Raw genomic sequence first — 26,649 nt, forward strand, 5'->3', positions numbered from 1 at the left:
GCTCTGACACGCTTGGACTAAAAAAACGTTGTCCGTTACAGCCAGAAGCGTGTCGTCATATATTGACACCTTCTTTAGTTTACTTTCAAAATAAAGGCAGTACGCTAAGCTAAATGTTTCTTATGGCTAAGTAAGCATATGTGCGACAATGGGCTGCGTGCCGCCCTGCAGCTGACCTCTCACACATCAAACGAGAGGTTCAAGGCATCCTGGCTCGCTTTCACTGGAGCGTCAAAGAGGAAATCACAGTGCTGGAGTTTGTCTCCAGGCGTGTTAGTGTTCTTCTCTCTAGGAGTCGCAAAGTAAAGCGAGCGTGACAAAACGGACATTTCCAAACACTTTTTGGGCCTTTTGTTTTTACAAGAGCTTGCAATGTGGGTCAGTAAAAACAACAAGGATAAAGACCCACATATCGTGGCGAAGAAGTTTTAGCCACATTGGCTAAAAGGTTTCATGATCAACTGCCAACCCTGATGTGTCATATTCTTTATCTTCTACAAAAAATAACTATTCCTACAGCTTAGCAACTTAATTGTAAAACTTTTTTCCACATTTCATAAACTCCCCTCTGCCATAACGTACAATACAAACAACCAACATGACTTTGAGTATGCCTTTAAAAACTTTTTCCAACACACATAAACCTTTGTCACGTTTTGGCATGAAACTGTTCCTCGCAGGTGGGCATCTAAACCCCCCCCCACCCCCCCGCTTCCTCCCGGTACGCTCACTCCGCTGGCGACAAATTCCCGCCGCGGGCTAACATGAATCGTGTGGATTGGGAGGCAAGGCAAACAAAAAGACAAAGGAGAAAGAAAACAAGCAAGAAAAAACAAAATGTGCAATAAATCTGGAAAGCCGCAGGGAGTTGAGGATGAAGGGTGTGAGAGTTTGGAGTCTTAAGAGTGGGCGGTGTGCTGGGAATACACATGGCAGGCAACAGATGATCGTCACTGGTTACAGAAGGAATACAGTAAACACTACAACTCTCCTTCATGCAAATATATGGACAAAAGTATTGGGACAGAGCCATTACACATTTCGCTGTTGCGTCAGTACAGATGTGTCTCATGGCTTCAAAGACCAATCAAAATTCTTTTTGGAAGCACACTGGTCACTTTGGCTTTCCCGCCCCGTGGCAGCATCTCAAGAAGTGATGACATAATGTGCTTCTCTAATCTTCCCGTCCACTGGCTCTATTTCAAAGAGTGTGTAATTGCATTTTGGATTAGAGTATGTTTCATATGTTTCAAAATGTGCAGGCCAAACATGTGTAAACTGTACAGCCTGGCTGTGCAGAACATTTTTTTTTTCCACTCTCGGTTCTGCCGTGATAAATTCACTTAATTAGCCGTCTGCGACTGTGACGCGAGCTGTCATGGCAACGGGAGACAAAACAGAGAGGTTGCGCGGCGAGGCTCCGCGTCTCGGACCCGAACGGCGGATTGAGACGCGGCCGAGAGAATTAGTCATGAGTGTGTGTCCAATTACCACTCCGGAGCCGACAAGAGAATCTCGACAAATAACAAACAAAAGCGCATTGGCTCACTAAATCCCATCAACACTGAGAAAACAGAAGGCAAGGGCGCATGAAAAAGTGTGTTCTGCTTAATTTTCCGGGAAAACTTACTGGAACATTGCAAAAGAGCCATCCTGCAACAAAACAGTAAACAGCACTTGAAGTTCCTGTAAAATAAAAACCGATGTAGTGAATTTGAGTGATTTACAAAATTTGAACTCAGCTAGTCTGTTCCACCCACAACGGCGCAAACGCCCCATTGACTAAAAACTCCACTTATATCTTTGCGCGTGTTCAGCACTTATTTTCAAATAAAACAAATTCACTTTACAGAGTCTTTAACTGCTGCTTGTACTTACACAATATCGGTACCAAAAAAGTAAACAATTTTTTGCAAAACTTGGTTGCTAAATTCTCATGAGATTTTCCACCAAATGACACCCAAAATTCAGTTTTTCTTTTTAACACCGATGCAATGCAAATATTATTTTTTTAACTCCACCTGTCAGAGGGAGCTACAGTGGAATGTGTCTTCTTGTGTTGTATAAAACCGCACGTCGGTCACGGTTGAGGGGATGACACATGCACTTACACACACATACACAAGCAGAGACAAGTCTGCTGCAAGCGGGTCATTGCAATTTTTTTGTGGCAGAGCTCACTAGAATGGAAAATGGCTGCAGGAAGGCTGAGTGAAGTGCTGATATAGGCCGCTTGCTGTTTATTATACAAGTGTTCAACCAGTGGAACATGGCAGCCTACACGCGGAGGTGAATGCGGCTATTAGCTGTTTTGCTACGACAGCAGGAAAAGTGAAATCAAGACGGAGCAGTTATGCAGCGATGTGATGAATTTTCAAAACGCCTCAAGGTCACTTTACCTTCTCTGCTTATCTGGTGACCTCATTCCCTGTTTCCGAGTAGAGGTCATCCCACCCTTAGGTGGGCCACAGAGGTGATTTTGGCCCACCTCCACTGAACCCCTGAGGACACAAACAGAGTTTGAATGAGTCAAGACACATTTGAGCAATTTTATCAATGATTAGCAGGAGTGCCAAATTCATTTGTGTCATGGGCCACATTGTAGTCAGTTTCATGGTGACTGTCGACCCAAATAAATGTACTAATGCCTCAGTATAGGCTACACAACAAATTGATGAGTAACTAGTTTTGCAATCAGATGGCAGTAAAAACTATTCAAATATTTTAAAAAGATGAATTGTAACAAAATATCTGAATTTTTTTAAGAGTGAAGACAATTTTAGTATTGACACAGGAAGTCTATGCGGGCCACATAAAATGATGTGGCTGGCTCCCTGGCCTTGAGTTTGACACCTGTGCTATAAAGGATACATCCATGCAAATCACCCTTGGAGAGTACCCATGCTAAGCTAACTTCCACTACAGCGTGTGCAAGCTAACTATTACTTAAACGTGATTTAATGAAAAGTCCCCTTCAAGGTCACTGGAGCTTTATGAGGCGTGCGAGATAGGGAACCAAGCGGCATATCCTCCGCTCTGAATTTATAAACGCTGACTTCTTTGGTATGCGTTATGCATTGATTATCACAATTACACACCATTACGGTTCTATTATCCGCACTGGCTGGCCTTAATTACACTGGAGAGCCAGCGGGGCGCATGGAGGAGGACGATAGAGACGAGGGAGAGCAGCGGAGAGGGTGGCGCCGGTGTAGGTGGAGGCGGCGACACAGATAGATGGATGACGCGGCGACACACACACTGCGCCAAACTAATTAAAACTGAAACTTTTTGTTTCCAGCCAGTCGACAGCCAATGAATCTGGCAGCGAATGAATGTGTCCGCAGGGACGAGGAGTTATACGTCCATGCGCACCGGGAAGGAGAGGGAGGAGAGCCGTTGCCATGGCGACTGAGCATTGCGCCACATCATGCAGCAGTCAATGCCTCCGCGCTGTCACTATCGCTACGAGATTCACGGTGCCAATATTTGCTCAGCGTAGCTACATCATTGACAATACTAAAAGGCTACACTTGTAAAATATATTTCAGTCTATTTGCAGGGTTTATTCAGGCTTGTAAGCAAGAAGCTCGGGATCATATTACACATCATTGCAAGCTATAAATATTGTGCACACGGTTTTGTCAATGGTTATGATGGGAAAATGAAGATTCATATTTGCGTCATGAGCTACTTGTATATTTGGAGTCCTCCAGATGGCATTGAAAGGGCTTTCAGCCTAATGGTAAGCAGTGTGCCACGGAGGGGCAACAAGTGGTTCATGAATCTTCTTGAAGCTTCATTTTCCCATCACTAGTGGTGAAAACGAGAACTAATCAATTACCTTAGAAAAATGTTTATGCGATACTCACTTCGTGTCGCTTCTCTTGGGATGGGGGGGGCGAACAAATAAACTTGACCTGACTTCCATCATCTTAGCAAAATATTCATTTAATAGCAAATTGTCCAGTGCCTCACCAGATCCAGCAGGTAGTGCTGTGCTGGAGAAAAACTGTTAAGTCATAATTCAAATATGTATTTTATGTCTGGATGATTTGTGAGTCACTATTAGATTGTAGTCATATCCTTGGTTTATGTTCTTGTCCTTTCTCTGTTGTTCTTCCAGCGTTTTTTTGTCCATTGACACAAATTAAAAAAAGGCCCACCGGGGGAGTGACAGTACAAGGTTTGTACAGACTTAAATGGCCCGTATATAAAAGGCCACTGATTGTCGACACTGACTTTGTAGAAAGCGGTGCCGACTGCAGCGTAAGTAGGTTAGACCTCGGGGGGGTCTGTCACGGAGACAATATCTGCCAAAGAATTATGACGGCACTGCAACATCTGCTGCCTCTGGAGCAAGACGGACAGTGATGGATGGCCAGGTGTGCCTCATTGTTTACACTTTGAAACCCGATCCCTAATTTGAAACATGAGGCCAAAGGGCAACGTGAGCCTTGATGACCAATTAAAAATGATGGGGGGGGAAAAGAAAAAAAACTCAACGCTATCCTTGCGTGCTGGCTTGGACGTGTCGGCGGCTGGGCGATGGCTGCGGGCTGTTGGCTTGCGGTGTCTTCCGTCCAGGGGGGATAGGAGGCAGGACAGGCTTGGCGCTGGATCCCGGACGTCTGTCAGTAAGGGGCGTGATGCCAGTCGGTGCTTGGTGCGGCTGCTTGTCACCTATAAATGACAGCGTGAAGATGAGAAATAAGATATAAATTCACTCGCGATGTGAAAAAGGGCTGTCGGTGGAACAACCTTTGATCGTATCTGCTGAATGTCCCGGAGATTCATCTGAGCTGTTGAGGACAAGGGGAAAAAAAATGAGATGACAAGTGGAAGTTATAGTAGATTCCCAGATGAAAGGAGTCTAAGAGTCTTAAACGCCACTTAGTTTTGTTGCTTGGAAACAAAAATGATGGCCCCTGGGACTCAATAAATCAACAGTTACATGATGCGCGGTGACAATACGTGAAGGAGACACACACAAGCTGGGACGCATCCCAGCTTAGATGAGTGCAGACAAGAAGACACGTTAGGAATCCTCTACACAAATACTGCGGCGCTGAGTAACATTCAAACTTAATGACGGCAACTCTGTGTGCGTGTGTGAAGATGAGGCCACAGGGGCATAGAGAAGAAAATACGTAATCGTAATTACATTGGGGCTGAGACAAGACCTCTTTTTACATTTAGGTTACATCCTTGTTCATTGCAGCAGGAATTATTTCAATTCTTTTTTTTCTTGCACACAAAAATCAGCTTATAGCGAGAAAAAGTTCAAATGGTGTATTTGTTTTACATTTGAGACACTAAAACAATCAGTTATCAAAAATAATTTGATCAGTTGTTGATTAACCGTTTCTACACAAATGGTGCATCAACACATGTAGACATACAATTCACCAATCAGGCATATTTTTATTCTCCGTAAAAAGAAATACTAGTATTGCAGCTTATGGAGTCACTCATAGTAGATGTGAAAGTCTTCTTCATGACTATAATACTGCCCCCTGGTGGCCGGGTCTACAATGTAATTTTTGTACATTATGAGTAGTTTTATTAATATATATTAAATGAAGTAAATATGATAGTGGACTCACTAAACTTGTATCTCAAGGCCCGACTGTGTCTTTACTGGTCTTGCCACCTGTATTATTTGTTGCATGTGTGTTCATTTTGTAGTTTTAGAGGAGCTAAGGGGTTACGCTGAGTGGAAACACTACAACAAGCCCATCAAATTAGCCTCGCTGCTGGTTTCATCGGCGGGCCACTTCACTGTCAAGGTCAAAGAGGAAGTCCAAACAAACCATCAAAAAGTAGTTAGGACAAGTGGGCCAATCAAGCCAATTTGGCCTCTTGGCAGGGGCGGGAGAGGGTCTCCACTCAGAATTAGGCATGAGAGAGAGTGCAGTCAAGTGTGTGCTGCTTCAAAATGAACCTTCTGATGAGCCAACTGTAGACCCCCGGACTCTTCCCCATGACTGCCTCTCTCATCGGCTCCTCCCGCCTGCGGATGGAAGCCAGTTCCTACAGAGGAGACACAGACAAAAAAAACAAAGTGCTGATGATTGGCAGACGAGAAACTTTGTCGCCCGGGTAATTTTCCGTAGGAACTCACAGTAGGAGTCTTGTGGGAGGTGAGCTGTTGCTGGGCCTGGGTGCAATAGTTTCTGTAGAGGGGCTCTGAGGAGTTGAGGGTCGAAGTGGATGAGTCTGACCTTAGCTCCTCTGTGGGCGGTTTCTCTTTTTTATTACCCTCACCTGAGGCAGGAAAATATTTTTGAAGGCTGGTGCACCAAATGTTGTGGTTGTTCAAAACCAAAATGTATTTTGGTTTTGAAATCAGTGAATAACTGTAATTATTAATTGTGATTTCAATATCAATCAAACATAATTATCCCGCCGCCCCTATACTTGCCGAGCCCTTGCTCTTCTTCCTGGTCCTCATAAAACAGGTAGTTCTTCACGACCCGCTCCAGCATCTGGTAGGCTCTCTCCCAGTTGTCTGCAAGCACGCACAAAATATGCTCACCAAGGCAGCTGCTGTACCTCCCATCGAGCGGCAATGAAAGCAAAAGCAATGGGGACGTCAGCGGCGCATAAAAGTGATGAGTGTGCTGCCCTCCCCGCGTGTTGGTCTCATTAAGAAAGCGGCTAAAACTGTTTGACGGTGCCGCCGTAGCCTTAATACAAAGCGGTAATGGGAATGAAATTGTGCTGTATGGATTTTAGTGAGGCGCGTTCATTCGTCGAAAGCCTTATCAGTGACAAGAGGGGGACGTTTGTCTCGTTGGGACAGGAATAAAAATGTCTCTTGCTAGCAAACCCGTACGGTATCCTCCTCAGCGTTGACGCTAATAGCGAAAAGACAGCTCGGAGGCGTACCGCAACGAATGATGCTGTCGAAGCCGGGCCGCTCCCTGTTGAAATTGTCGTACAGCTCGATGCGAGACAAGGCCGCGTCCATCTGGGCGTCCGTGTAGAGCTTTCGACTTCTCAGCATGGCCTTGTAGTTCTCCGCTATGGTGGGGATGAGCAGAACGTAGCGGGGTTCAAAGGTGCTCTTCTTCAAACTCAGCACGCCCTGTGAGAGTGACAGACGACAGTCAATGTCACTCAACTAGAAATGGGTGAGTACCGATACCAATGGACAAAACTGGATATGTCAAGGTTTTCAAAGGTATATGGTGAAGCTTTTGTTACCATCATCCACTCACCTCCAGCTCCATTTGAACGCAGCACGCCAGCCCTTCCCGGGCAACCTCTTCAACGGCGTCCCTGCTCAGGCCGTACTTGTGGCTGCCGTACTGGACAGTCTGGAGGAAAGCCCCCTATAATGGGACAGTTGGTCCAGTTAGGAAGATAAGGTACGGACAGTTTTATATTTTACTAACTAGATGGCGCTAGTTTTCACTACTAAATGCATGCGGCCAAATTTCAACTCTTCAATGACAAGTATTCATTCCAAAGAGAACTTCTATCATTACGACATAAAGCCCAACAGACGCACCCTTTGCACAAGTAGCTCGAACTCTTCCTCGCTGATGAAATGGTAGTCCCTGCCGTTTTCCTCGCCAGAGTAGGGCTCCCTGGTGGTGTGACTGATCCTGCATGAAACGGGGGGGAAAGAAATTGCAGACGCCTATTGAAGAGAAGAATTTATGATGAGGAATACCAGACTGACAGCAGGGTTAAGTCTCAGGACAAGACCCCTTTGGCAGTGGAATGTTGTCAAGAAACTCAGATTTGAATTATTTGTGCTTGCATGCGCATCTTAAAATGAACAGTCGCAAAGACAAACTCTGATATAGTAATCTTATTTGAAGACTCTTTCCGTTAATGTAAGACACTGACCCCTGTGCTAAGAAGTCTCCAAAGTCCTCGCATAGGCGATGGGCCATCTCTCTTTTCCCACAGCTTTGCGGGCCAACCAGAACTAGCATCGGATACGGAGCGTCATCGTTGGGTAGAATGCTGCATAGACAAACAAAATGTGAAAAGGCAGATAAGATGGATGTATTTTTTTTCCCCACTGTAGTAAAAATTCCGGGTGAATTATCTGCCCGCGACTGATGAATGAACTCGTCTTTTTTTATTGTCTGAGCGAAGAGATAACAAAAAAACCCAAAAGGTGCTGTTGGAAAAAAAACAACCGTGGCTAGTTTTGGAAAAGATATGTCAGACATGATGAGCGACGGCGCAACAACGGGTTCGCTTGCAAGGAAATGAAGCGGTGAAAACTTTGAAAGGACGAGGATACCGACGTGTCATAGAGGTGCTGAGGCTGCATCAGCTGATACATCAGCTGGGTCATATGATCTCTGGACGCCACAACATCCATAGGTGGGTCATACTTGTTGATGGACAACACCTGCAGTGAAACATTTACATTTAATCTTTACACCAAATGTAAAAAAAATAAATAAATACTAGTGCTGAACTAGGAATGTTTGATATGACATTTTTTTTCAGACCGATATTGGTATGAGTACTCATTCTTTGAGTACTTACCAAGACCAAGTGCCAATACCTCAGTAATATAACATATCCTATTTGTACTACATATTTTATTTGAATATGTCCGTGTAATATATCTGTGGCTGGTATCGGCAGCTTACACAAGGACCGATACCTTCAAATAAGGCTTGTATCAGCATCGAGACCCGGTATCGGTATGGCAATGTAGTAAAATGGCAAATGCTACAGTTTGGTGTAAAAGAACACAACAGCTTAGGATCAATTGTGTTTAAAAAAAAAAATTGCATTTACTGTATATTCTTTTACCAAAAAAAAGCGTATTAAATGACAGTCGCAATATTGAGGACAAAAAATCTCAAATGCATTTGATTGTTTTTCAAAATCATTCAGTACTAATCAATAAAAATTGCACCAAAGTCAGCTTGCTTGTAATTCAAAGTAAAATCCAACTGAATCACACATACCATCACGGAGTTGGAACATTTAATTGAGTAATTCCTCAACATACCACCAGAGGGTGGTCTTATGCCAAACATAGTGCGACATCCTACTGCACAGATAAAATGCGTTTATGACAAACCTTCTCTTCAACAGTGACTTTCTCTTGGTCCAACGTGGTCAGATGCTGAATGAGGAAGACCACCGACAACCTGTAGTCGGGTTGCTCCTAACACAGCATAACATATTGTGACACAAGTACCTCTTTGAAAGTCAAAACTTTGCAAAGGCAGATATTTCGCGACAACTTTTTACGTTACCTGTACAGGGTTCTCCAAAAGATTCAATTCCCTCAGCAGGAGAAGATTTTGAATGTGCTTACACTCCTCTATCTCGCGAATCTATGTTTTAAGAAAAGGTAGTTAATGTCAAAGTGTGCACTGGCGTTTCATTTATGGCGGTACACAAACACCTGATTTCTTTCCATGTTGATAGAGCCCAGCAGGTGCAGGTTGGTGAGACTGGCGAGACTGCTGATGTAGTTCACGGACAGATCCAGAGTTTGTATCCTCTTTAGGTTCTCCAGACCTTCCGTGCTTTGCAACTGGTTCCCCCTCTGGACACAGATGGAGAAGATGTTTAACAGAGCACAAATGCATTCCATGAATCCCCGTCGTTCAAATTAGAGGTGAGCTTCGGTCGCTCCGCAGGGTTCCACGCCATCTAAATTCCGACAGATGAGGCAAGCCGACAGCTGGCAAGGTGCTCATTCAGCACAAAGCCAAACCTTCACGGGCTAGTTTACACACTTTGACTAAAGTCATTATCTCGTTGCCTGGCAAGCGCTCGTCGAGCAGGAGGCCTGGCAAAGGCCAGCTCTCGCTTGTCGGGAGAGGGCGAGATGTGCCGCGGGACGAATTTGGCTGTTCGTGGAGGCAACGTGTCAGGGAAAGGGTGGTACAGGGGAGGAGGGCAAGGTTTCAGTTAATGTGGAAAGCTGGATAAATCCAAAAGACAGGAAACAATTTTTATTGCTTGGTGTCCCTCACGGCACAATTCTTGAACCCTTATTTTATTCACATTAAACTGTTACTGCTGTTCTGTTTTTTAAAGGTTAATTAAAATTATTTTAAGCACATTGTTTCACGTGTGCTTGTTTTTCCAAGTGCTCTTGAAATCAGATTGAGTTAGCTGAACATCATTTAAATTTTTAGCAGTAATCTATGTGAATGTAATTGAAATTAAATAACTAGTTTTTGTGCAAAATCCTACAAATTACAGTGAGGCATACCAATTGTTTTGTTTCACTCTTGCTACTCATTAATATTATTAATGACAATCTTTTCACAATTAATTGTAATTTTTTTGACGTGGGACTCATTCGTGAAATTCTCTTTCCATGTCAAGACACACACAAACTAATCAGTATAGCTTTCAATTCACCTCTGGGTAAAATTAGAGCTTTGACGTGAAGGCAATTTTTTGCATTTCTATTTCCATTTAGTACATACTAAACTTTGAATAAAGTGAATAGCACATCTTGGACTGTCTGTACAGAGGACTAACCAGGTTGAGGTCTTTAAGCGGCACATCGTCCAGACCACAGACGCTGGCGATGATGTTGTGTGCCGCGCTGAGATAGCTCAATTTGCGGCACTTTTCCAAACCGTGGATCTGCTTCAAGCGGTTGTCTGAATTGCAGGGAGTCAAGGGCACTGCCTCAACTAAACATGCATAGGTCTTACTCTTTTTGCATGTTATAAGGATACGGTCCAGATCTAGCTTGACGAGCGCCTCGTAGTCCGACATGTCCTTCATTTCTGTCAAATTGTTGAAGGAGTAGTTGACCTCCTGTAAAAACAGCGGGCAGAAATTGACTAATTCCACCAGGATATTCAATTAGCTAAGCATTTAAGGGCGTCTAAAGCCTTTTAAGCATGTTTGGAGTGACGGCAGATGGCATGCAGGCCCGTCATGGGGAATAACGCAGCCACCAGTCAAAGTTTGTCTTCTGCTGTCAGCTCAAGGTCCTTCTTGCCGGTACCTTCAGGTTCTTCGGAGGCTCGAAGCCAAAGAAATCCGAGATTTCATTGTGAGAGACATCCAGGATGACGAGGAAGGGCATGTGGCTCACACATGATAGATCTAGAAGATGGAAAAAAATATAGAGATACAAAAAGACCTACAACAATATTCAGATATGTATTTTTTATGTATTACGTACCTGTAATTCCATTGTTTGACAGGTCCAGGTTTTGCAGGTGAACATAATCACACAAAACTGAGACGTCCCCGAGCCTGCGACCCTGGTAAAAAAGTGGGGGTTGAAAAAAAACGTGAATATTTTTTATTTAGCGTTTATAAGCTGTAAAAAGGCATCTTACGGGAAGTGAGACGTGGTGGTATGGGTGCTGTAGTCCAGTGTCGAAGCGTCCAAGGCGGGCCAGGCTGCTAGCCACCGACCCGGCACTTAAAACAAAGTCCTGTGAACAGATCTAAAAACCACATTTGTGCAACTACTGCAGTGTGCCATCTGGCTTGTAATAACGTTATTTTAAATGGACAGTTTTAAAGAGGGAAATAATACTAATAATACTAATAAAATAATAATAATAATCATTCGTCTTACAATTTAAGGAGCATTAACTTGCATTATCTGTAAATTATGCCATATCTAATGTTATTACCTCAAAAGATATCACATTTACCTGGGAACGAATGTGACTTACACAAATACAGCAGGGACACGGCAAGTTTTTTCACTTACAGTCGCACTTACAATTTCTGACATGTCCACACGTCTGGTCGTCTTTTCTCAAGCCGCTCAGCTTAACTATTGGTTGGTTATTAGAATTAATAAATGACGAAAAGTCGTCAAAAAATGACACTAGACAACGGACTCGGACGCCGTCGTTGTGACGTAATGGAGCTAGCTGTCTAGCAATTAGCACACCAAGGCTTTTGGCGGTGTCGCCCAGCAACGTGTAGTTGCGTGGCGCAAGGGAGTGTGGGTAATGTAGTTTTTCGACATCTAACACCATAGTGAAATGGACGCATACCCAAATACTCGCCAACAATTTAAAACTTCAGAATGAAGAGTAATAGCAAAAAGAAGAGGTTTTACTACCTGTCAAGTCGGGAGCGACGACGAAACCAAATAATATGTTAGTAGAGTGGTATGGACGCATCTGCAACACACATCGTTTGGCGTTGACCACCTTACCAGATGAGGTAATCAGGGGCACCCGTGGGTAGTCACGTGACGTAGTGACGCAATCATTAAAGGATTAATAAAATAACATGTCAAAATGCGTTGTATTTTAATAACTAACGATGCTGATATAAATATTTCACATAATTATTTAGTGTTTAAAAGTGTTCAATGTAAATAAATCAAAATACCAGACAGAAAATATTTAAATGTTTATTGTGTGTAAGCAGGTGACAAATAGGCATGGTCCAATTTGTGTATCTGATCTGTGTATCACATTTATACATTGATATATAAAAATGTGAGGAAATTAAGCATGAAAAATGAATAAAAAGCAAAAAGAATTGAGCGTTTGACATGTTCTAGTGTGACAGTAACACAGTCTGTTACTTAACATTCTGTTCAAGTTTCTCATGTATTGAATTGCAGCAAGAAGCAGCTTTTTAAGGGTTTACGCCAAGTTTCGTCAAACCTTCCCAAGGGGAACCTGCAGCTGTTTTCCCGTCGGGCCAAAGTGTCAATATGATAGATTGTGGTGGGCCACTGAGGTATTGACAAAGCCCTCTTCCTCCGGCTCCTCTTGTTAAGTACTCCTCTCCCAAGTTAATGAACTAAAACAGAGGGAGGGCTGCTAGACGGAGAAGTTTATGTTCCAGGATTTAAGTTTACAGAAACAGATAAAGGAAGGCAATTTCAAATGTAGTTGTAGGGACAGAAGTACCCAGTTTCCATTCATTTCACTGGGGAAATATGATTTGAGATACTGAATATAATTCTAAAGGCACCACTATACACAAAACCATTGTCCACTCTAAGGAACTTTAAGGGACCAGTTGGGTTCACGTGCTTTATAATATGACCATTATGGGCATCGCGGCTGGGGCCGATGAAAGCAGCAGTTTGCGTGTGATAAGAAAATGAGATGAGCCCCGAGTTTGGCGTCCGATCACACGGTCGTAATCTTCTTGTCCTTGCTGGCCTGCTTGATGGCGGCTTGCTCGCAAACGATCTCCTTCAGACGCTGGAGTCGAGTGTTCTGGGTGCTCAGGTCGCCCACGCCTGTTTGGCTCCGGTGGAGCAGCGACAGGGCGTTGATGTACTCCAGTTCCGTGTAGCGCACGCCCTGGTCCACCACTAGGTGGAGCAGCTCATCAGCCGTGTTGTACAGCATCTCGTAGTACTGCCTAAAGTGGAGAGAAGAGAAAATGAAAGTTTGTTTTTGTGTCTATTTTTCCGCATTACCATGCTTGAAACTCGAAACATTTGTATCCTACCTTGTGAAAATGAATGAATGGAAATGTCTATAGCCTGTTCCAGCCATCGAACGAAAACAATTTTTATTTGTACCTTTAATAACAACAATCTACTTGCATTGTGTTTTCTTAAACACACAACAAACACAATTAGATGTTTGTGCATCGTAATTAATTGTGCAACTCCAGGCCACCAGGTGGCAGGACAATATTTCAATATAACAGAAGATCAGTAAGCTGCCGTATGATCTGTTCATTGCAGAGGATAAAGAATGAGTGCTGTTACATTGTTTGTCAATCTGTGTTGCTGCGCCATTGCAACATAATTGCTACTTCCTTTAGCTTGTCTGAGACGTTTTACCTTGTGTGTTAGCATTAAGCTAGCAGCCCTGCCCTGGGCAATAATAAACTTGGAGCCTCCTTTTAGAAAAATTATACTGTATAAAATTTCAAATTCAAGTTCAAATTCAAATTCTCCCCAAGTCATAGCCAAAAAAATAAAAGGCTGAGCATAAATTACACTACTACTGCACTACTACTACATTGCAACACCGGCGTTGTTAACACCTGCGTCTGCATGTTGGTCTTTTGTTTATTATTAGCAACCCACAAGAGAGCTACCCATGTGTCCCTGTGGTGTAATTTACATCACAATTTAATTAAACAACCACTCCTACACGCACACACACCCACACATGCACGCACACACACACACACTCTTCCCATTTCACAAAGAATATTGAGTCACTTTACAATGTGTGAACGCCGCAGAGCTTACGTGTGAAGAAGAAGGAGCGGAGAGCGATCGCAATTCATTTGCAGCTGTAGTAATGAATGAGTGAGGAGGCCATTACAAGCTGCCTCTGTCAGCGCGTTTGCTGTCACACATTAGTTAGCTGAGCAGGCATGGAGGGAAGGAAGGAGGAAGGGAGGCGGGGGGGTGAGGGCGAGGATGGATGGGGAGGCCGGCCATGATCCTCTCCATCAGCTGCGACCACAACATCCGACTGGACTGATGAGTCTGCTTTGTCTTGGGCTCACAGTGAAGCCATGCAGTTTGAAAAACAAGCTTCCAAATAAGTGAACCAAAATATGCATGTTTACAATACACAATCCCCACGAAAAAATAAGAATAAAATAAAATATAAAATCAAGGCTTTTAAATCCACAACGCCAAGGATATCTGTTAGCCTATTTATAGTGATTTGCATTGGTTGCTAGCATTAACCTAAATTGTCTTCCCTGCTATGTGCTTGTTCTAATTCCAGTGGGTATTATTATAGAATTTTATGTTTGAGACTAAACTTCAACTGCATAAAACAGCTCAAAGCCTCTTTTTTGATGAATTTGCCAAATTAATTCCCATTGTGCACTTGAATTGAGTTCACTATAACCTTACAATGCTTGTGTCGTTTACGTTGCAAAAAATAATTGCTTAGTAAGCTGCAATATTGAAGGGAAAAAAAAACCCAGATTAGTTTTCAAAATCGCTCATTGCTAGCCGCTAGCTGTTACCTCATGAATGAATGCAGGCGAAGTAGTCAGTGTAAAATGTGCTTGAAGTTACTGGTTGTCAAACAAAGCGGCATGATGACAGGAAACCGGAGAGAAAAAGGGCGTGATAAGAAAGAAGGGAAACAAAAAGAAAAGGGTGACAGGGAGGCGAGGCAGACGACGATGGAAATGACAGGACGCTACAGCCGGGGCCCCTAAATACAAACAGTTTTATCTGTTGACACCCCACTAGCTTCTGACACGCCTGTCAGCTGTACTTATTACCACAGGCTCTCCACCAGAGACACGGCGCAGCACTTTGACTTGCTTGCCACAATGGCACACGTGCATGAGTGTAGTCGTTTCCTGAAGCAGACAGTTTGGGAGCCAGCCTGTCAGACAGGTGTTAGTCGAGCTGGACAGTCCTTTGCTACCTGCCGACACGGGTCACCGCGCGGCGTTTATGACGACGCGCCGGAACTAATTTGAGGGCTCAAGCACAAACCAAAGCGGGCTGGTGGCTAACGTCACTTTTTTGCCACTTCTTGTTGATGTTAAAAATGAATTAAAGTGGTTAGGAAATTAAACATACTTTGAACAAAGTCTTAAGCTTAATGCTAACACACAAGTTTCACAAGGTCTAACAAAACTAGCATAAATGTTGCGGTGCTATAAATCTTTGGAACATACTAAATGGTGCAGTAACAGATGTAGAAGATAATTAAACAACACAAGGTTTGCTTATTAAAAACAAGATGGTACATTTTTTGCTGGGTCTTTTATGAACACACAAGGAACAGTTTATGGCATTTCCATTAATTTCATTGGGGAGAAATGAGCGAAAGTTTTTTTTTTTTTGCTTAGTTCACAAAACAAATTAAATATGGAAATTAAGACACTGCAGTATTTATGATCAACAGAGAGTTTGTTTGTAGTAACATAAAATGGAACAATAAGCAATTAGGAAGTAACTTGAGGAGCACTGGCAGAGCTAGGAGGGGGCCAGGGGAATTGCCTCCCCCAAGGAAAGAACTCCTAGCGCTGCCAATTGTTAGTTGCCAACTAGCCAATACGCTAGTTGCGTTAAGTGTTTGTATATTATAGTATCACACAAGTTATTCACCATCATGGAGTAAGCAAATAGTCTTAGCTAACAGTTAGCCTAGCTTCTGATTTTTTTTTCCTCCCATTTTTGCTTTGTCGCGTGTGTGTGTGTGTGGGGGGGGGGGGGTCTCTCCCATTTTCCATCCATCCATCCATTTTCTGAACCGCTTAGTCCCCACGGGGGTCGCGGGAGTGCTGGAGCCTATCCCAGCCGTCAACGGGCAGTAGGCGGGGGACACCCTGAACCGGTTGCCAGCCGATCGCAGGGCACACAGAGACAAACAACCATTTGCACTCGCACTCACACCTAGGGACAATTTGGAGTCTTCAATCGGCCTACCAAGCATGTTTTTGGGATGTGGGAGGAAACCGGAGTGCCCGGAGAAAACCCACGCGGGCCCGGGGAGAACATGCAAACTCCACACAGGGAGGGCCGGAGGTGGAATCGAACCCGCACCCTCCTAACTGTGAGGCGGACGTGCTACCCAGCGCGCCACCGAGCCGCCCGTCTCTCCCATTTTGAGATGTTCAAAATCATTATTATATTCTACTCTCGCAGTACCAAGACATACTGGCCCTTTAAAACCTGATTCAATCTGCATTTAACAGCAGCCGTTCATTAGTTGCTACGGTACATTCAGACGCCCTGAGCACGAGAAGCTCATTTGAATAATCGAAACCAGTTCCGAAGGCTTTAAATAACTCCCACATCTGAAGCTACGGCGGGAGCCGACAGAAAAACACAATTGTATCATTATATAGCTCTTAAAAGGCGTTGCCATATGTTGTGGGGACCAGAATAAGTTGCAGCGTCCAAGGTGGCCTGTTGCCAGGCAACGCAAGATAACTTTGTATCGCGTTTCATTTGGATTTTTTTTGTCATCTTGTCTCTGCTGGAGTTGTTGACGGCACGTTGGGACAACGAGAGGGGCCGGCGTGTGACTGGCTAAATTTAGTGTGTCTGACCATGAGCGACATAAGAGGAGATTGGCTGTGTTCATATTTCGCCACATGGTGGCAATGTTTCAACATCTCACAGCTGGAGTTGTGTGTGTGTGCGCATGTGTGTGTGTTGTGTGCTCTTCATGCATTCTGCAGTGCTGGCTGCTGGGCTTCTGCTCAGTTTTAACTCAGATCAATGCTTATTACTGTGCCCTTGTCCAGTTCTCTCCTTCTCTCTGACTGCCACTCTTTCTCCAAACGGAGGCAGAAAAACAGCATGTCCCTAACACACACACACATACAAAGTACATGTGTACATAGCTGAGCATCTGCTTGCCTCTCACGAGAGCAGTCTTCCGAAAAAAGTTTTTAACCGCCTCAGTTTCAGACGTACTCGTCCGCTAAGACAACACATGACATGCATAGGAAAGGGTCAAATCATTAGGTACACCATCCTTGTGCGCCCAACATAAAAAAAAATCAAATTTCTTGGAAAACAAATTGTAGAACGCTGTGCAGGATGAATAATTAGAAGAGGGATTTAGTGTGTCCGGCGAGTCTCGGGAAGTGTAAACAACGTCGATTCCCAATCAACGCCTCTGCGCCGCGCAATCAGAACGGTGGAGAAACAGAACAGAGGAGCCATCGCCAATCGTAATCAAAGTTGACAGACGGGAGCAACAAGGGGCTAATCAATGTCCTCTTACTCCCCCCAAAAAATATGAAGTAGAAGAAAAGAATACCTGGCAAAATCGAGGTCGGCCTCCCGGGACATGGTGATGTTGGTCAGGTTCTGCTGGAGCACAAAGATGTTGCGGCACATCTTCTTGATGCCGGACTCGCTGATCCTTTTGAAGTACTGAGCGCCGTTGATGAGGATGCAGGAGATCAGGTGGCCCAGACCTTTGTCGGAAACCCATAAGCACTTTTGTGAACTTGAACACTGGAATTTGTTTGATTTTACTTGTGGCCTGAAGTCTGGATTTGAACTCAGTGAGTCCTAAATTGGTGGGTCTGAAAAGTTTTGTTCTTTAAGATTTACGAGTAAAGTTAGATGAATGAAATTAAAAAATAATTAAAATGCCATTAATCAAACCCATTCCACAAGACAAAAAAAATTACACAACTCCTGAGTAAGCTGCAGTAAGCTAACAGTTAGCAGGTTAGAATATAAGCATGGCAATTCTCGGCAGAGGATAAAGAATAGATACTTGTGAGTCTTGTCATATTGTCTGTCTACGTGTTGCTATTTCATCTTAAAATCTGTCAAAGGGTTCCAACAATACTATTTGTAAGAACGTCTATAGCGTTTAGCATTATTTGTTAGCATTAAGCTAAACCGACTTTTATTCCAGTTGCTCTTCTTACCAGTTTTGAATGGTTTACCTTCAAAGATGTACTGGAACTTGTGCTGCTGCAGCGCGGCTCCCATGGCCTCTTCGATAGCCGAGATATCCTTGTTGAGCTTGACCACCAGCGGGTCGTAGTCCATGCTCTCCACGTTAGCCACGATGGCGTAGTTGCCCTGCTTGGTCAGCGGGATCAGGTAGTGGAAGCAGTGCACTCTGTGTGAAGACGGGGAAATATGATTAGGTTAAACGCCATGCACTTACAAGATTCCTGTACACACACAGTCTTTAAAACACAAAAAGGTGCCTTTTTCAGGCACAGAAGCAAAATGTTAGGTTCAAAAGCATTTAATTGCAGAAGAATGCGGAGAAAAGCGAAGCTTTGGTCTCGGCAAATGTGCAACAAACTAGCAGCAATGCCTCAAAGGTGAAAAAAAATATTTGGCTGAAAATGACACTGGTAGCATTCTTGCAAGTAGTGGATCAGAAGTGCTACATCCGCTAATGCTAGCTGACGAATTAACCAAATGCTTACCTGGAACTAAATTAAGTCAGAGAATCTATGATGGCCTGTGGGCCACACCAAAATAAATTTACACTTTTTTTTAAATACATTTTTGGGGTTTGAAATAGGATTGGAAAAAAAATTTATTATTTTGGTAATAATTGAAATCATGATTATTCAAACGATCATTTATTTTTTTGGTCCAACACGGGTAAATGTTTAAATGTGACTTTAGTCAACTGAAAGACTATATTTATGTAAGTTCCTCTAGGACCAAACAAACTTTATAAAATTAGTGGTTCCAATTCATGCTACCGTTTTTTTCCGTGTATAATACGCCCCCATGTATAATACGCACCCTAAAAATGGCATGTTGATGCTGGAAAAAAGCCTGTACCCATGTATAATACGCACCCATTTTTTTTTTTTTTTTTTTTTTTTTTTTAAGTCCCAATGATCGTCACACACGCAGGGAGGCAATGGGTCCCATTTTTAAAGTCTTTGGTATGGTCTTAACTAGGCTGGATGTATTTTTTTTTGTTTTTTTGTTGGCGTTGATTTCTCCGACTGCCCCTAAAGGCACCACCGCGATCAGATGAAAAGAGAGGAAAGTGACGTGCGGACGTGTGAAAAAGGCGGCTCTGTATGGGAGAGACGTTGAAGAGGAATAGAAACACCCTTGGAAACCAAAACTTGCCCCTCGTCGTGACTCGGAGCCGCAACAAATGTTTCGGATTTGTGTAGGGTACATTGTGACAGCAAACGAGCAGGTGATCGAGCAAGCGTCTGATACGAGAGCACTCCGTTCGTATGGAGCGTGTGTAAAGTGAACAGCAGAGACGAAAGGAACAAGGCAAAGTGTTGTGAAATAAAATATTACCTGTAATACGCATTTTGTTATTTGCTGATTGTATTAAACTATCACATTCATTGTCAGTCAAGAAGAGAAGAGGACTATTATCCCTTCTTTGACGAAATGACCAGAGCACAGTACAAACACACTATTGTTCTTTCGGTATTTATTCAACCCACATTCTTTCACATGACAAGAAGAGAACAATACATAAATCAATACTCGTACCAGTACCCTGATTTAAAAAAAAAAAAAAAAAAAAAATTAAAAAAAAAAAAAATTTAAAAAACATTTGTACCCATGTATAATGCGCACCCCAGATTTTAGGACAATAAATCAGTTAAATTTTGCGTATTATACACGGAAAAAAACGGTAATTGTTTTTTGTTTTTTTTTACGATTGTGCCAATTTTGTAATCACGCACTATAATAATCGTATTTGTTATTGAATTTTGATTAATTGCGCAACCCTCGTTGAAAATGTTTGGAAATGTGTGTAAATATGTTTTCTCTACGACACTGGACTCCCTCATGTGGTCGGGCAACTGTGGTGCATCTATTCACGGTATTTTTTATTTAATTGAAATTCTGTTTTTTTTGTGGTTCTGTTTTGGCGATGTTTTTGGATGGATGTTTTTTCATGGAAAACATATTGAATGTTTATCAGCATTTTTTTGAAGAATGATTTGTATTTTAGTTTCCAATTCATACATTAGAAGTTTATGAAGATGCCCACATAAAAAAACAACATACCATATTGCATTAGCCTCCTATGACCTATCATCTCCCACCCTGCGCGCTTTCTTCTTCACGGCTTCATTTAACTGGTACAACTATCGGGGGAAATTCTGCGGATGAGGGAAGCCAATGGAGTGCAGCGTATTGCAGGACGCACGCCTCGGGGAGTTTTTTTTTCTTCCTTTTACTGGCTGAAAAGCCTAAACAACGTTGCATAAGTGGCAAGAAGTGGGTTGATGGCGGGCTATTAAGGGCTTGCAGGGGGGGAGAAGGGTTATGGTGTGGTAAATTAACTCGGATATTATAAGAGATTGGAAACACCTACACTGTATAGAACAAATAATTGGTTACACCTACAGGAAGGGAAGAAAATGTACTTTGTCCTTTGCTCCACTCCTAAAGTGTTGTCATGGTTGAACAATTGCACTACTGCCACGACAAACCTCCCCTGGCAATTGTTTTGACAAATAATGACGATGACCATAAAAGTGATGTGAAAATAGATAAAAATGAATCAAAAAACATTATTGAGGAATATATATTTCATTATCCTTTGATGAATTAAATGTTTTAATTTGGTAGACAAAAATCAAAATGTGATACTTCATTTTAAAAATACATTAAATTTCTTTTTAAAGATAATTATGAGAATAAATATCTATAAAAATAAAAATGTGATGCTTTTAAACACTAGTATTTAAAAAAATACTGAGGAATATATATTTCATTCTCTTTTGATGAATTACATTTTTTAATTTGGTATACAAAAATCAAAATGTGATATTTCATTTTAAAAATACATTAAATTAATTTTTAAAGATAATTAAGATAATAAATATCTATAAAAATAAAATTAAAGAAATATATATAAAAAATAAAAATATAAAATATATATAAAAAACAATTTAAACACTGCAGTATTAAAATAAATGAAAAAAAGTATATTTATTTAGTATATCAAATATTTTCCCAAATTTTTGTAAAAAAAAAAAATCTTTCTACCCAATTAAAAAAGCTGCGGTATAATGTGATTGTACGGGCCTATCTAATCAACATCAAGTGACCCCAAAATGAGGAAATTGATTTCCTACATCTATCTTGTTATGGCTCGATGTTGAGCATGGCAATATGTACACCAGACCATCTTTCTTGCTTGACGTGATTTGCACTTTTTGATCTACACGTACCTGACTTCCAGGTGCAATGTGAGGAGGCAGCGGTTGGCGATGTCCTGGAAGCTCCTGCACAGGTCACTGAGGGTCTGCAGGATCTGCTCCCGACTGCGCTCGCCGTCGCCCATGGCCTGGCTGTCAGACGAACACGGAGACAAACCTGCGTGGAGGTGAAACATGAGTGACGCCCATGGCACTCGAGTGGTCTTTGTGCTTCTATTGGCTTGCCTTGTGCTGCTGAGGTAGCAGGAGGTTAGCCACACAAACGCCTACTGTGTGGATGTGAGTGTTAAAAAATGGCGCGCATACCGTAGAGCATAGAAGCATGATGAGTGTGTATAAATTGAGCCCGGTGTGGATCAATGGTCGTAAATTGGCAAATGGTGAGGAAAGGGGGGCCGGGGGTGAAATTGGCCTCGTCACTCATATGTAAGTCTATTTGGTCAATGAGGCGAACGTGTGCGATGTTGAGTCGGGGAATGCAGGGGTCGGCGATCGATGTGCCACAGTCGCGCGGCCAACTCCCTTGCTAGTCTTCACGCCTTTGCGAAGGTCACACTTGAATGCGAGCCAGCACACAAACCTGCACTCACCCTGACGTCCAACTGGAAAGAAAAAAGCTGACAACCTTGCTTTTTGTCACTCGTATGTTTCACCTGTACTCAAATGGCGACAATAGTATATACACTTGGACAACAATTCTGGGAAAAAAACAAAACAAAAATCTTTGATTCTACTAAATTTACACTGCATATGAGTTCACCAAATACCAAATGTCTTTTATTTGATTATCCAGTTAATTTATTCTGCATTAATAATTGTATTATTCTGTATTTCTTCCTCATTGTTTTTTGCCAGGATTTTGCTACAGTAAAAAAAATCATTAAAAATAAAATGAAAACCTTATGGATGCACTTTTTACAGTAATATTTAAAAATAAAAATATGTATTAATAAATAAAAATATTGAAAAATGAAACTAAAATTGAAATCAAAGCAAAGACTATTTTGAGAAGTATAATAAAAAATCCTCAGAGAAAATTCTGAATAAAAATAAACAATATAAATAAATTAAAACTAATAATAATAATAATAATAATAAGTCAAATAAATGAAAAAAACCAAAAAATAAATAAAATAAACAATGTATAGTTTGTGAAAATATGCTAGTAGTGAGGATGTGGCAACGTATTTTTGTCTTTCTTACTATATATACAAAAATTATAACCGTAATTTTTTCTATCGTGGACTTTTTCTACTTTTCTATGAAGACAAATTGCCACCTTGTCTTAAATTCTGTCTACAAATTTGTTTCTAGCTGCGTTAGTGAGCACTTCCCCTGTCGAGTTAGCCCATCCAACGAAGGCCGCTCTGAAAAGTGCGATTAAGTTGTATGGAAGTGAACTTGAACAATTCCAGTCCATCGTGTGCGAGGGCGCTAACACACTTGTATGGAACACGCACCAGAACCTTCTTATACCCCCACCTTCTTCTTATCAGCGTAACTGCCGAGTTCCTCGCAATACAAGAACTCCCGTGTAGCCGACGCCTTGTGTTTGTACTAGCGAACATCCAATCCCCATTAGAGTTATTTTAAATGAAACCCCCACCGATAAGGAGTGCATCAGCATGGACAAATATCGGCCACTTACGGGGGTCAGTCCAATCCAATCAACAAGGCAAACACGGGGGGGCGGTTTGGATGTGACTCGACTTGTACGAGACATATAGAAGATAAAGCATTTTGATTAGTATATTTCAATTTGCATAGGATTTGGCAGTTAATTAACTAGTGCAGATTATTTTGCTTCACTGAACCAGCCGGAGCGTCATACTGTCAAACCACGTGGACATATCTCCTCGCCTCCGTCACCGGTTTGATATCAATCCCCCCAGCGCCGTAATGACTTGGGCCAATAACAAGAGCCGGTGCGCAGAGATTTCTCTTGGGAAGGGCGTTAATTGACTTCCCGTGATTGAATTTAGGTGGATACTCCCTGTGGTCAACTTATCAGATCATTAGGAGTTGAAGACGCCGGCTGAGGAACCTTCCGACGTCACGCTTACATTGGCCGCCTTAAGATAACGAGAAAGGGAGACGATGGTGGCGAACGCGCCGGGGGGTCACTAAGGGGGGTGTCCACATATGCGAGTAAAAACATAAAAGCATACATATGGATTCTCGTGTTGCTTTGATGATGCGAGGGCGGTGGCGCAGCCGGGGGCTTGCCATTAGCAGAGACAGATGGGCGGAAATCCTCATTGCTCCAAAGTTTAAAAAAAAAAAAAACATTCGCATAGCAGTAAAAACAGTGTTTTCTTAAAACGGAGCACCAAATGCAAAAACACCAGGGGCCCCGTAGTTGAACCCTGAGGAACACCATACAACACTGGCGCAAAGCATGACTCAGGCTAACACCAAAAGTTCTGTCAGCCAAATAAGATCTAGATCACCAGTTGCTGTAAATGAGCCAACGTTCAGATTCAGCGATATAAAAAATGCATTGCGATTTCGATTGGAATTCAATTCATCATTCAGCTTCAGCGAGGACATGAAAAACTTAGAGCTGACAAACATTCTTTTGTGGAAGATGGAGGAACAGGAGCAAAGAAGAGCAAGCTGCAGGGGCGGCGCGCGTCATGAATAATTCATAAGCGATGGACGATGGAGTAAGTAAGCGAGAAGAGGCGGAGGAGGAGAGTTATTAATTATTTTGCTGCCTCGGGTAGAACGAGCGCAGCTACTGAGCGGCGTCCACCAAGGTGAGACAAAAAAAATGTCTTCATGAGTTTGGGGATTTCAAAATACCAAAATCTCCACAAGGCATCTTCATGAGAATAAAGTAAAAGGTGATTTTTTTTTTTCTTTTCTCAACTGGCACAAACAACACTGTCATCTCCTGTTGCACACACGCCTCCAGGTCGGCCTCCGTTTGGAATAGCAATGAGAGTTTTAGTCAAAGTGCTTGCTTTTAATGGACGTGGTGGAAAAGTACACAGTCAAGGTTATGCGGGAAAGACGATTATTGTTGTCAAATTATGCCACAAAGGAGATGAGAGGGCTTTAATGAATGTTTCTCATGACTCAGACGACCCAAGTACAAGACATAAAAAATAAAAAGACCTTTTGGATGTGAATAAATTTAGAATTACATAATTTGTTTTGTCTTTAAAACTTGTATTGTTACAGGCTTAATATTCATGAACATAAAATTTATAAAATCGTGTTTTCTGATGTAAACAGAGTCAATTTGAGGTCAAGTGTTGCAACAAGAGAAGCCATTTTTGGAACGCAGCATCCAAAAGTCAAAGCCTCGCCTACACTCCAGTTAAAATTCATCAGCGTGTTCGACTAAAACAAAACATGAAATGCTCTCGAGTTGACGTTGGGGGCTGAAAGGAATAGAGAAGGAAAAAAAAAAGTGTTTAAGAAAAAGAAGAGGGAGAGGAAAATGAGTTGTTCATACCTGACTGCTCCTGTAATATAAAATCCAATTTGGAGAGGCATGGACGTGAGGGGCGGGCGGGATGAGATAAGGTGGACCCCCCCCCCCCTCACACACACACACGCATTCATACGCTAACACACACTTGGTACTTCATCAGCTCGGCAAACACTAAATAATGAACAATGCTCGGGCTGTCCTGGCATGATAAGTAAGTGCCCTTCGCCTCCACACACACACATGAATTAATGACAATTACTTTGTCTGCTCTTTTTATTGAATCCTTATCAAGGATAAGAAAGTGAAACCGGGAACCCTTTTTTAAACGAATAAATCGAGGAAAGTGACAAATCCAAATTGCCTTCAATGGGAAAGACAACCGAGAGCATTTACACCGAATGATGCAAAGGTGTCGACAGAGCGGGCAAATACGTCGCAAACGATTTCAAGCGCTTTGATTAGCGGCGGCGTTTAAGCGCTAACCGAGAAAGGATAATGGCGGCGTGTGTGTGACAACTCTAATAGGGACGATAATGAGTGTGTGAAAAGACACGCAGACAAAAAATTAATGGACCGCAGGTATAAGCCGAAAAAAAAATACCGCTTGAGGGTGAGCTAACTTCATAATGTCCCATAAATCTGATTCCTACCAGCAGAGGGCGCAATTCATTCAGACTCAACTAGCCTGAATGGGCCACAGTAGAAATCGTAATAAATTGTCAAATCTGGCTTGTGTATTTTAATGTGGGGCGTCTTGTAATCTTGTAACGATCATTGCGTGAAGATTGTTGCCGTGACGCTACCGAGGCAATTTTCGAAAGTCTGTTCCCAATGAGCAAGAATTGCTTCAGCAGGAGCTTACAGCAGTCGTGAGTATGTTAGCGTGTAAAAAAAAAAAGCATTTGGCACTATCAGTGAGCAACAGGCAGACCTGCCCGAGGCTCTTTTCACTGCTGCAGGTGACTGCAACTGACAAATCTCAAGTCTGCGCTGAGCAGATTTCACAAGTGTGACTTTTTTGCGTGAACAGTATCATCATCGCTCAACAGTGACATTTGCCTGCCAACCTAGCCCCGCCCCCCCCCCGGGCGTTACTACTGCTCCGCTAATAACGAGCGGAATAGAATTAATGATCCGCGAAAAAGACGAAGTGCCTCAGGTGCCGGCGGCTGGATACTCACTCGAGCCCGGAGGAAGGTTCGCAAAGAAGGCCTTGAGGCGTCCGGACAGCCACTCCATGCTCTCGTGGAGGTTGGCTAGAGACTTGAGGTCGCTGACGTCGCGCAGGATCTCGTTCTCGGGGATGAGCTTGTCGCCGAGGTTGCCCGTCAGCACCTCCGACTCCTTGGCGAACGCCGCCCTGTGGAATGCAGGATTAAGATGATTCGTGGGTTTTCCTCAACCTTTGTTTGCCGAGTCTTGGTAACTTGACATTGAAAAAAAAAATTGCGTATCAATAGATACCGTGTGAAGTCCTCTTCATCTTCTCGTTTTTGTCGTGTCTGCCTTGGCTGAGCCATGTTTGCCCAGTTGGGGAGGGACTGGAGCAAGCGACTGATGTCTTCGTCTTTGGACCAGGAAGCGCTGATGGTCAGCTTCTCCTCACACTGAACTATTCCCCTAAAGACGGACATGACGTCACCGTATTTTTCGTACCGGGT

The 26,649-nt window shown here is 42.7% G+C and overlaps 2 protein-coding genes across 2 annotated transcripts in view; both read right to left on the reverse strand.

The window, feature by feature from the left end:
* Positions 1-3,852: 3,852 nt before the first annotated feature.
* On the reverse strand, positions 3,853-11,852 carry lrguk (leucine-rich repeats and guanylate kinase domain containing). The gene is made up of 19 exons (XM_037243763.1): positions 11,702-11,852; positions 11,307-11,417; positions 11,147-11,228; positions 10,967-11,067; positions 10,692-10,773; positions 10,489-10,613; positions 9,395-9,538; positions 9,243-9,323; positions 9,065-9,151; positions 8,271-8,377; positions 7,861-7,980; positions 7,517-7,613; positions 7,224-7,337; positions 6,892-7,090; positions 6,425-6,511; positions 6,125-6,267; positions 5,945-6,033; positions 4,762-4,802; positions 3,853-4,683 (listed from the first exon to the last, which is right to left on the reverse strand). The coding sequence occupies exons 1-19, from the start codon at positions 11,711-11,713 to the stop codon at positions 4,508-4,510; spliced, it is 1,998 nt and encodes a 665-aa protein (XP_037099658.1). The 5' UTR covers positions 11,714-11,852; the 3' UTR covers positions 3,853-4,507.
* Positions 11,853-12,327: 475 nt separating this feature from the next.
* The window catches only part of exoc4 (exocyst complex component 4), a 59,664-nt gene continuing 45,342 nt past the window's right edge, over positions 12,328-26,649 (reverse strand). The window contains exons 15-20 of the mRNA XM_037242952.1: positions 26,453-26,608; positions 26,170-26,348; positions 21,559-21,703; positions 18,313-18,491; positions 17,670-17,829; positions 12,328-13,317 (exon numbers count right to left, since the gene is read on the reverse strand). Of these exons, the coding sequence (XP_037098847.1) occupies positions 13,080-13,317; positions 17,670-17,829; positions 18,313-18,491; positions 21,559-21,703; positions 26,170-26,348; positions 26,453-26,608 (1,057 nt within the window). The 3' untranslated portion in view covers positions 12,328-13,079. The remainder of the gene's footprint in view (positions 13,318-17,669; positions 17,830-18,312; positions 18,492-21,558; positions 21,704-26,169; positions 26,349-26,452; positions 26,609-26,649) is intronic.

Source organism: Syngnathus acus, chromosome 23, assembly GCF_901709675.1.
Source record: "Syngnathus acus chromosome 23, fSynAcu1.2, whole genome shotgun sequence".
Lineage (NCBI taxonomy): Eukaryota > Metazoa > Chordata > Actinopteri > Syngnathiformes > Syngnathidae > Syngnathus > Syngnathus acus.